At 40.8% G+C, this 12,211-nt stretch overlaps 1 protein-coding gene across 1 annotated transcript in view; it reads left to right on the top strand.

The window, feature by feature from the left end:
- The window catches only part of ntsr1 (neurotensin receptor 1 (high affinity)), a 65,688-nt gene that overhangs the window by 29,771 nt on the left and 23,706 nt on the right, over nt 1-12,211 (top strand). The window contains exon 2 of the mRNA XM_084365609.1: nt 4,897-5,098. Within this exon, the coding sequence (XP_084221735.1) occupies nt 4,897-5,098 (202 nt within the window). The remainder of the gene's footprint in view (nt 1-4,896; nt 5,099-12,211) is intronic.

Raw genomic sequence — 12,211 nt, 5'->3', positions numbered from 1 at the left:
TTAGTGACGGCATGCATCTGTTCTGTAATTAAACAGAGGTTAGTAATTCCTGGTTTGATTTTTGCAGTGGTCTGATGTTTTGATGGGTAAATTCAGCCCATTGCATTTGTCTTTTAGAACCAGAAGGTCCAGTATTTTGTTTATGCGGGTCAGTAGACTACCCTCATTTCTGTGGTCTGTCTTTTTCCTCTTGATTGGGATCCATGTTTATTTGAAGATGATGTTAGCGGTCGATCCTCCACTGTGTATATAGATGGACTATGAATGTGTAATGAAATTTCATTTGTATTCCTTAGAATATGCTTTGCTTCTGTTTTTGTTGTTTGCCGTGTTTCTCAGCACCACCTCCGACGTCTTACTCATGCAGTACTTGCACTCACACTGCAATCACCTCACTCACACTCCCATGTCTTTTATCCATCCATCCATCGATGGATGTTGTAATTACTGTCTGTGTAATTTATGACTAAAGTGTGACGACTAAACCACTTAGTTTAGCAGAAAATTTGCACCATGTCTAGAAAAAAGGAGAAGGGATGCATTTTCACTACACTGGCATCAAACATTGACACTGGACAAGAACGATCCAGTATAAAAGTAATTCTATGGAAAATAAACTCCCTCCAAAGCAATTTGTAAGTTGTGCAAGTTCAAAGTGAGCCAAGGCTCAGACTGGAGTCACTGCAGTACAGCAGCACTGCACCGTCACCTACACCTCAGCCATTAGGAGATTGACTGGCCCACTGATACTGCCTCTAGCAACGTCCTCACAGGACAATGCTGATCGATTTGGGAGGATGGAGGGTTCTTCAATGAATCAAACAATATGTGGTTCTGTCAGTGACTTCTTATGATGTTTTGTCTTTTTCACCAAATACAAATAAGTAAACTGTTTGATCATAAGTCACCAACCTGTCGATCACAGTGGACTGGTCGTTCTTTGAGATGCTCCTAGTTTACCTTTAACTTGGTTAGTTAGCCTTAGTTAACTGTAGCGAAACTAGATGGATTAGAAAGATAAATGTTTGCACAGACATTCATGGTACCCAGAGGGTGACTCCCACTGAGTTTGGTGATTCCCTGACTTTCCACCATTTTATGTTTTGTGTGAAATGCCTCATAGTCTATTGGATGCACATGAATTTGGTACAGAAATGAATAGTTCACTGAGGGTGAATGCCAAAAAGCTTCAAATTTACTTCATTTTACTGCTAATTAGCAAATGTAACAATGCTGACACACTTAACTACTATGGTAAACATGACGTGCTCAAATCTCAAAGTATCTCTGTGCCTTAGAGAGCCGCTGGCTGCTTGTTCTCAGAGCTGTAATCATGTGACATAATCAACTGTAACATTCAAAATTTTATATATAAAAAGCCAAACTAGATTGGGAAAATGAAATAAAAATTGTTCACAAATACAAGCTGACCACCAGCACACGAGCTTCATTGTGTTCATTTAAATGCTTGTGTTCCCAGTAAGCAATGTGACGGTTCAGTTACCACAAACATCACAGGATGGTTTTTCACTACCTTTTAAACTCAAGTTCCAAAAAAAACCGAAGAGCATTCCATTTCCTTTAAAATATATTGGTGTTCTTATCAGTCGTGAGAAAATAGACTCATCACCCACCTGCAGCCACATTCCCCAGAAACGATAAGTGGGATCGACAGATAGTCGTAAATCTCTGTGACAAGGAGGTGAATTAGAAAAACGGGTTCCTAACACTCGATAAGAGTTATTTATTGTACTCAGCTGAAGCCATACCAGATGTCGGTGAAATTGCCATCACAGATCTGTTGTCCTCGCAGACCAACAACATATTCATATGAATATTTTCTAACCTTACACCCACACTTTCCCTCTGTGTGCATCAAAATGTCAAAATAAAAAACTTCCATCTTTGGGCTGTTTTCTTTGTGTCAGCATTTCCCCTACAGTTATTATTATTACCTAATATCTCAATGTTCCTGCACTTCAGTCCCAATTATCTACATCAGCTCTGCCAGTTTTTTGGCTACTTATCATCTTTTTTTTCTTTCCACCTAAGCAGGAGTCTGGTCTCACTCTGATGTCGAGTTTGCCTTGTTGCTTCTCTCCTGTTTTCCTTTTCAACCTTAATCAGTCTTGAATGTCTAGAAGGCAGGGGACCCTCAGAAGTCAGCCAGCCTGTTCATTATCACAATTAACATTTTTCATCCCTGATTATCCCCTGGAAAAAACAACAGCAGTGCATCTGTGCGTGTGTCTGTGTGAGTGTAGTGGGGCCGCTGTAGGGAAGCACTGAAGTAAAGTTCCAGTTAGATTAATTAAGCAAATATCTACACAAATTAACTCATCACACGGCCGTGCACGTCTTCTCTCTTCACCAGCCCCTCATACAGGCTCCACACCGCAGCTCCTGTAAGAAGTCAGCTGTCATAACCGATGTCTAGCAGCACCTCACGCTCTCCTTCTTGTGTTTTCCTTTCCGCTCTCGGCCCATTCTTCTCTCTAATTAATCTTCACTGCTCACTTTCCTCTCCCTCTCTATGTTCCATCAGCAGCGAGGCAGCAAAGTGTGAAGAAAATGATTTGTGAAAAACTTTCCGTTCTGAATTTGATCAAAGTTGGCATTCGGAGTCTAAAAACGTAATTTCACGGAGTGTTTCTGATTGTTTCTCAATGGAACTTTTGAATTGCTGGGGAAGTCAATATGTTTTCATCATTCATTTGCCAGGGAAAACAAAGCAAGAGTGGGATACTATTGATTCATATGGCTGCTGAATTAATTTAATGAGAGGAGGACTGCATCAAATTGGAGGCAAAAAGGTTTTGAAAAGCAGAAAAAGTGGCTCAATCAATTTGTTTTGCTCCAGTCCTAATTTTCGCTCACAGGCTTTTGTCTGATTCATCCCACTGTCTCCCAGTTCACCTTCACCTCTGTGGGCCTGCTTGTTTTCCTCCACCACTCTTTTATACCCTGTGCATCATCCGTCTTTCTTATTAGGCGTCTGTTTGACATTTTCTAATGGGTTTTCAGTGATTTGGCACATTGGTTGCTTTCAAGTAATAATCAGCAATATTTGCATATAAATACATGTTTGTTTTGGCATGACAATATTCATCCCACTCACTTCAAGAGAGACAGAAAAAGTTATGGAAGTGATGACGTGCAACTGAGTTCAATTTATGTAGAATCATTTCTGAATGAGTCGCCAAGACAAACTCATATTTTCTGTTGTTGTGTTGTGTTAGCTATGCACACTGGTGACCAGAGCTGAAACCATTTGTGAATCAGTCAGTCAACAGAAAATACGCTGTGACTTTTTAGCTAATTGATTAAACTTTTTTAAATGTCTAGTTGCGTTTAGTTTAAGTGATTTGCTATTTGAACTGTGCCACAAAGCACAAAGTCATCAAATACGTTTTATAGTATGTTCAAATGTGAGATTTCGATGAAATTACAAATATACCAATAATTTTTTGCATACTGATTTATCCAGATACAGACGTCAATCCACCTTTTAAAAGGAACCAGGAAGTAATTGTATGTCATTACTGCAGTTCCATCCACATGTTTTTATGCTTATTTTACAGTTTTACATAATGAAACCTGTGGAAGAGTGGAAATACAGGACTTTCAAACAAAAATGTCAGATAATACAAAAAGTTTTTTACCCTTTATCAATGTGTATCACAAAAACAAAATCAAAACAGACTGAGTGTTAAAATCATGAAGCACTTGAACGTCACTAAAGCCTCCACTCACTGAAGAGCCCCTTCTAAAACCGCAGGCCGTTATATGGAGTTGGACACCAGAGGCTTTGTGGAAAGGCTTTCCACAAGATTTTTGAGTGTGTCTGTGGGAATTTTTCCCCATTCAGCTGAAAGAGCATTTGAGAAGAACTGGCTTGGGGTGCCCCAGTCCCTCAGTTGGAAGACAGACCAAATAAGTAAATAAATAAAATTAAAAAAGATACTACTACTACTATAAAACCAAACAAAAAAAGAAGCCAAAAGGTTTTCAGGGTCAGGGCTCTGTGCAGGCCAATAAAGTTTCTCCCCACTAAACTTGTTCTTATGGACCTTGCTTTGTGCACAGGGGCACAGTCATGCCGGAACAGCAAACCACAAAGTTGGAAGCCCCCACTCAGCTAAAATTTCTCTGTAACCTTTCTTCATTGGAACTAAGGGGCCAAAGACCAGAGAAACAGCCCCAGAACATTAAACTGTACAGTAGCCTCAGTTCATTCAGGTCGGTAGCATTCTCCTGGCATCTGCCAAACCCAGATTCATTTATCAGACTGCTGGGTAGTAAAGTATGTTTCATCGCTACAAATAACATGTTTCCACTGCTCCAGAGTCAAGTTGCTGTGTGCTCTAAAGGCTCCAGCTGATGCTTGGATTTGGTGATATGAGGCTTGCCTGCAGCTGTCCAGCTGTGGAAACTCATTTCATAAAGCTTGCAACACAGTTTGTGCGCTGACGCTGCTGCAGGGGCTGTTCGGACCTCTGCAGCGAGCTATGCAACAGATGATAGGTGTTTTTATCTGCTTCAGCAGCCGTCGGCCCCTCTCTGTGAGTTTACATGGTCTACAACATGGCTGAGCTATTGATGATCCAAGGTGCTTCCAGCTCACAATAATAGCACTAACAGATCTAGTAGAGACAATTTGGGGTTCGGTGTCTTGCCCAAAGACATTTCAACAGTAGCCTGGGCTCAAATCCAGATTAGTGTAATTAGCGGACAACCCACTTTATCTTTATTCCACAAGAAAACAAGTATTATTTTCACAGTTTGTGAAAGTCATTTTGCTTATAGAAAGTCAACGTTGAGAAGAAATCTTGTATTTGATATTCCGAAACCGGTGTGTCAGCTCTTAACAGTCTTTTGTGTTTCCGTCCTGAACAGGTCAACGCATTTCTGTCCTTTGTGGTACCCATGGTGGCCATATCTGTCCTGAACGGGGTCATAGCCAATCAGCTGCTGCGAATGTTCCGCGAGGCGGAGCAAGACAACCGTGTGTGCATCATTGGGGGAAATCCCACCGTTCTGAATGTGACCATGGAGCCCAACCGTGCTCAGTCGCTTCGCCATGGAGTTCTTGTTCTTCGTAAGTGAATATCCCCCCACTTGGCAGACACACACACACACACACACACACACACACACACACACACGTAAAGTCACTTTAGATACGTTTTCTACATTCTGTTGTAATAAACACATTTAAGTATAAGTACTATGTTCTTCATACTCCAAAATTTCGTGCTAAGGCTGAGGGTCAAAGTTCAAGGATGTTCAGGGACAAAGTAGTTTGTCCCAATTGTATGCATACTGCATGCAACAGTATCTATTTTGTAAGGGCAGCTGCAGTAAGTACTAAAGTAAAAAGACAGAGTGTTCGATTCAGAACGCACCTCTGGTATTTATTTGTGGTTTCTTCCTGACAACTCTACCTGCTCCTGACGACAGGTTTTTAAGTGAAACCAAAAGCTGAAACCACAACAATACCTCTGTACTTTATGTAAAATCATTTTATTTTGGGAGGATACGTGTTAGATTTTGTATTTGCAAATGTGAATGTTTCTATGGGTCTTTTCAACTAAAAGAGTCTCTGCAAATAAGTATTTCTTTGTATTTTAGCTCCTTCTTTCTGTGATTCCCATCTCATTGCTCTGACCCATGTCATCATTTCCCAGATTGAATTTAAAGCATAATTGGATCAAGGTGAATGTAGTGGCCAAATGGGTCCAGATTTGTCTCTAAGAGTCCCAGTTACAGCAGTCATTGTCGATGCCAAGGCAATTTGAATTCCAGGAAAGGGATTTTGAGGTGATTTCTTACACTACTCTGAGTGTGATAGCCTTTTTTTTTATGACACAGATGTCATGTAGAGACTGACTAATCCTCACTGTAATGTGCTCCATATTCTGTTCTCATCAATTATGAAAGGTGAATGGGACGTTGACCAGAATGGGGCACAGATTAATTCCTCCATTCTCTCCCTTCCTGTCCTTAATTAGACCTGCTCTTTACGTGTGTGTGTGGTTGTGTGTGTGTGTGTGTGTGTGTGTGTGTGTGTGTGTGTGTGTGTGTGTGCGTGCGTGTGTGCGTGGCGTGTGTCATAATGCTTCAAATTGCAATAGATGCCAATTCAACATGTAGTTTGTCATAATTAGTCTTTCGTTGTACTGCTGTTTCATAATTTGGCATTGTAACATCAGTCTCCTATACTATAAAACCACAGATCCAGCTAACATTAGTTAATCGAAGCTGTCCACAGTGAGTCGTGGTTTCTGAAATAGCCACAGACTTGAATAAACTGGCTATCCCACACACACTTGAGGTGACTTTTATTTTCACCACAAAGCGGTGGGGTCATTTAAACACCAGCTGTGTGCTGCAGGAGAGTCTGTTCGAGTGGAGTGTTTGCTCTGATGTCTGATTGATTCTCATGCAGTATATGAACACACTACAACCTTTGCATGCCAATAGAAATTCTTTCATAGCATTCCATTAATAATGCAAGCCCTACACACACAGATCAGACAGGGTAAAGACTCCTGTTCTGCTTACTGGGCCCTTAAAATAGTTTAAATGAGTAAGAATATCTCTTATCTTAAAGGTTAGAGCAGTAATGCCATTTATCACATACCAGATATAAGTAGCAGTTAGTGGTTGGGGACCGTTGAACCAAGCAACTAAATATCATACTTAACATGTAATTGCATTTTGAAGTAGTACTAAGGTGGCAAAACTTTCACTAATCTAAATCTAAATCTCAAAAAATGCATCGGTAAAGTGCATCCCACCCCACCTGACTGAAACCCTGTATGTTGCCGCTTTGTACATATGAAGTCATTTCAGGTGAGACATTTTTCTGAATCCTTTCATCAGCAGCAACCGTAAAAGCCACTGAGATGACATCTGTTGCATCACTTGTTACATCACACATAATGTACAGAAGTCACTGCAGCTGTCAGGCAACCAGCAGATGCCCCAGTGTTAACCCTAACTCTCAGCAAGAAAGTGAAGAAGAATAGATTTCACTCCTTTTTATTTAGTAAGCTGGCCTCACTCAAATCTGTTCATTGTACCCATTTGGAATTTTCAGTGTGTAATAAGGCTCAATTCCCAGTTAAGTTAAAGGTGTTATTGATAACACTCAGTCACTAAATGTGGCATTACATCCCCCCTTTCATTGTATTCATGCTACAACACCGCTGTTTGCACCCAATGTAATGCACATTAGCTTGTGTAATGTACATTACACTGGGTGCAGACTGTAGAACTCTGACATTTCTACCAACTACCAAGACTCTTTGATTGCTGACGAAACACAGATACCACACGATACCAACAGCGTTTTGCTAGTGTCTCATAAACCTTGTCAGATGCTGGAACCAACCGTCACAATGCTTACACAGACATAAACAAAAAAATCCTTTTGGGCCCGACAAACATTTTGAAATGATTAATTCACAATCGTAATAATGTTTTTATGAGTAGATATAATTCTGTGCCTTTCTACAAGCTCTGTAAATGTATTTTTTTTTTTAAAGATTTGTCGACATAAAAATGTTATCAGTGTGACCTTTGATATTTAATGTCTATTCAGTTTTACTCCCCAAAACAATGTGTGTCCCTAAGGTCTAACAAATGTATTGAACGCACTGCCATCTTCATGACTGAAAATCAATTACAGAGCCAATTTATTTGAATTACAAACAGCCACTTGTTGAAACAGTGCTCCTCGGAGCTCCTTGCTGCAGTAGTTGGTCTTATCAGTGTAGAATGGCGTTCGGACACACACCTATTCCATTACTGGCCCACCACCCCACCGTTGGTTTTACTTTTTATTAATCAAAATGTATTGGGACGACAGATGCTACAATTACAAAACGATGGTGTCTGCTCCGAGCAGCTGCAGAGTCGCAGCACAGAGTGACAGGAGTCACATTCACACACCAGCCACAGCAGTAATAACAGCTTTGCTGATTGAGCTATGATATTAATAATACTAAAAGTATAATAATAATAATAATAATAATAATAATAATAATATTAATATCTTGGTTTGTTGGTCCAACTTCACTTTATTTTTAAAAACCAATCATTTATAATTCTCAGGCCCCAGACCTTGAAATCTTTGTGAATGCAGAAAGAATTTATGTTGGTATTTGATGAAAGCTTCTTTTTCTATTCAGACTGAATTGTGCACAATCACATTATTGTCGTGTGGGTTAGGGTCAGGGTTAGAATATTGCAGGAAATGGCAGGATTGAATGTTGGATGCTAGTGTTGGCCTCATCTGAACACAGGCCAAAGAGCCACGTGTTAGAACTATCTGACTGTCCATTAGGACACAGTTCAGGTGAAAACATTGTGTTCTCATGGTCTATTTTGCTTCCATAACATGTCTTCTTTCAGACTAGTGGGGAGAAAATATCCATTTTATTGTAGTTTAGATTTCTGTTCAGGATATTTACACAAATGTGGACCTATTAAATTAGATCATACCTCATCTGCATATTCAAACATAAGATGTAAAAAAACAACAACTTGTAATGCAAATATTTAAAGTCAGTAATTAACTAGGAAAGTTTGTGCGTGCGTGTGTACGTGTGTGTGTGTGTGTGTGTGTGTGTGTGTGTGTATGTGTGTGTGTGTGTGTGTGTGTTTGTGACCGACTGACCAACCACACAAATAGCAATGGGCAGAAAGCTGAGGATGGAGCTGCCACACTGGAACAGACTCCTTATAAATGAGATCCCTGTCTGCTGCTGACTTATTGATGCACTACACTGGTGTACACCCACACACACACACACACACACACACACACACACACACACACACACACACACACACACACACACACGCACGCACACACATACACACAAACACCTGGAACCCATGCTGGCTCCGTCCTCTCCTGCAGTTTTTGCTGCCTGCTTGTGTGTGTTTGTGTGTTTAAGCGTTCCTGTGTTGTATTGATGTTCTTTGATAGTTAAAGGTAACAGATTTACAGGCAATTGACCTCTGAAGTTGTGTTGACATTTCAGCGAACAATGCACATTGTAAATCGCCCATGGAAAAGAAACAGTCCATGCTGTGTTAGGGCTGAGTGTTTCTTTACTGCCTACAGAAAGCCTCAGCTGCACCTCACCACCTGTAGAGAATCTCACCACAGAGCCACGATAGCTAAGAAGAAGAAATATTTGTTAGACCCTTATGTAATCCTTCTGGCAGGCATACAGAGTGTCACTTTGAAATATCTGTTAGATCTCTGCTGTGTAGCTGCCTTATCATGCAGTGATAAGTGCCCCTTACAGAGTTGCACCGGATGAGTTTCCTGCAATGTCTAAGATTGGACAAGGCCCCAAAATAGCAGTAACCAACAGAACCAAGATGTTGTTCTTACAGTAGTTTCTCAGAAAAGCCCAGTGGTGACATTTTGCCTGTCTTTTGATGCAGTGTACTTTCTAAAAAATAAAGTCACAGGCATCTAGAAAAGTTTCCTTCTAACCCGGAGGTTACTGCTTTGAATTCTGGGGATGGCAGCAAGATTCTTTTAAGAAGCTGCTAGGAACCTGGCAGATATAAATTACAGCAGCGATGTTTCCACCATGGACTGCCTTTCACTATTAGAGAAACACATGTGACTGAGAGGTAATTACATGTTCATGTACCACAGCGAATACGTGACAAGCCATTTACTTTACTGCAGGTCACAGTGACTGACAGGATCAATTCCCTGATAATGACATTTAATCTATGGCGTCTTACACTTCATTCCACAGAGAATATGGCTATAAACTTGTGTTGAATCTGGTTAAATCATTGTTTTATGAGGTCGATGTCAGGGCTGTAGGCTTTTCTTGCTCACAGCCAAGTCCAGTTTGCAGTGTGGCCCAAAGGATGTCAATGTCCATTCTTAACTTTGGTTAAGACTAAATGTCTCAACTAACTATTTGGTTCAGATACCCACGGGGTCCAGAAGATGAATCTTAATGACTTAACCTAGCACCACCAGCAGGTCAATATTTTCACCTATCCTGTGAAATATTTCAACATAAAAATTTCGTCAGTACATTCATGTTCCCAAACTGCGTATCCTAGCGTCTTTGGTGATCCCCCGACTTTTCCTCTGGCGCCACCATGAGGTTGATATTTGTGGTTTTGAATGTCTTGACAACTATGACATCTGGTAACACATTCATGTCCACCTCATGATGAATTGTAATAACGTAGGAGACCTTTTAACATTTCATCTAGCACCATCACAATGATGTTGAACTTTGATCTCTCAGGTGCTTTAGTTTAAAGAAACGGTTCACCCATAGTCCACAAAACACTTCTTGAATTTCACAGCAAAACAACATTGCAGCATTCTCCTAAACAACTGAAGTAGCTGGGGACTTGTTTTAAAATGTAAACAAATCAACCAAAACGAAACATAAAATGGCTCCACACAGCTTGTCCAGTGTCCATGTCCACCTCGTTCATCCACTTCAGATGGGTTGAGTGCTAACTCTTTTAGCTGAGCAGCTACAGTGAAGATTTCAGCTTGAAAAAGAGTTTAAATCTTTTCAAATCAGTTTGGAATCTCAGGGTTTCTGGAGCCTTGGATTAGCCTGGATGAGCTGTATGGAGCCATTTTATGTTTTTTTTTTTCAAATGTTCTGTTACGTTTTAAAATAAGTACAATCTACTTCAGTTGTTTAGGAGGATGCTGCAACGCTGTTTTGTTGTAAAACTCCAGAAAGGTTTTGTGGACTATGAAAATTCACCTGACCTTCCATCTGTAACTTATCCTGTAATACCATAGTCCTAACTAATGAAATTCCCATCAGCCTCAGCTCCATTTCATGTTAAGTGCAAATTAGCAAATGTTAGCATTAGGGGTGTCACAATCTCAACTGCAGAGATTAGCTAGCGTTAAGTTTCACTTTCACTTCAGTTCCTTCTGGTGCCCCAGTTTAAAACACACTGTAATGACTTTATGCTAGCAGCAGAACAACATAACCGCTTCGTATTTCGGCAAACTGATCAGTGGGGGTTCCCAACACGTCTCACAGATGGACCATGGAGTGACACTCCCACCTCGCCGTGCCAACCTGTGGCGCTTCACCGCACCACTGTGTGCTTGCTATGCTCTTGTAGCATATGCGTCCACAGGCAACACGATATGGCAGGACATCTCAGGCATCAAATCAAATCAAATCAAATCAAATCAAATTTTATTTGTATAGCCCAAATTCACAAATCACAGTTTGCCTCAGAGGGCTTTACAATCTGTACAGAGACGACACCCTCTGTCCTTCGACCCTCGATTTGAGTGAGGAAAAACTTGCCCCAAAAAAAAGGCCCTTTTAACAGGGAAAAAAAATGCGGAAGAAACCTCAGGGAGAGCCACAGAGGAGGGATCCCTCTCCCAGGACGGACAGACGTGCAATAGATGTCGCATGTACTGAGCAGATCAGCGAGATCACAATGTATTCAATTATAAGCGATGGTTGACAGGAGTGAAAGTACATAAAGATGTATTACAGCAATAATAATGAAATGCACATGGAAATGTGATTACTAGTGATAACAGTAGTAGTGATTAATGGTAAGGATGGTATGTAGTAATGCATTACAATAATAGTAGTGGAACGTATGTAACAGAGATGTGACTAATATTAGCGACAGTAGTGGTGGGTGTCAGGCAGGGTCGTGGCAGTAGGCGCATCATAAAGAAGTTGACTTAACTGAGACAACAACACCACATATATATATATGATTTTGAGATTGGTGGGGACTCAAAAGTGCTCCAAGGCAGCACTCCTGAAAGTTGACGTTTTTTTGCATTAGCAATCATAATTTCACATCATGCAGATGTTATAGGTTAAATAAGGTGCCAAAACAGCCCTGACCCGTCAAGTCATGGACTCCACTAGACCCCTGAAGGTGTGGTGTGGTATCAGGCACCAAAATGTTAGCAGCAGATCCTTTAAGTCCTGTAAGTAACGAGGTGGGGCCTCCATGGATCGGACTTGTTTGTCCAGCACATCCAACAGATGCTCGATTGGATTGAGATCTGGGGAATTTGAAGGCCAAGTCAACACCTCAAACTTGTTGTTGTGCTCCTCAAACCATTCCTGAACCATTTTTGCTTTGTGGCACAGCGCATTATCCTGCTGAAAGAGGCCACAGCCATCAGGGAATACCGTTTCCA

This window comes from Pagrus pagrus, assembly GCF_965226575.1.
Source record: "Pagrus pagrus genome assembly, chromosome: 11".
Lineage (NCBI taxonomy): Eukaryota > Metazoa > Chordata > Actinopteri > Spariformes > Sparidae > Pagrus > Pagrus pagrus.
This window is presented reverse-complemented; position numbering and strand designations above follow the sequence as displayed.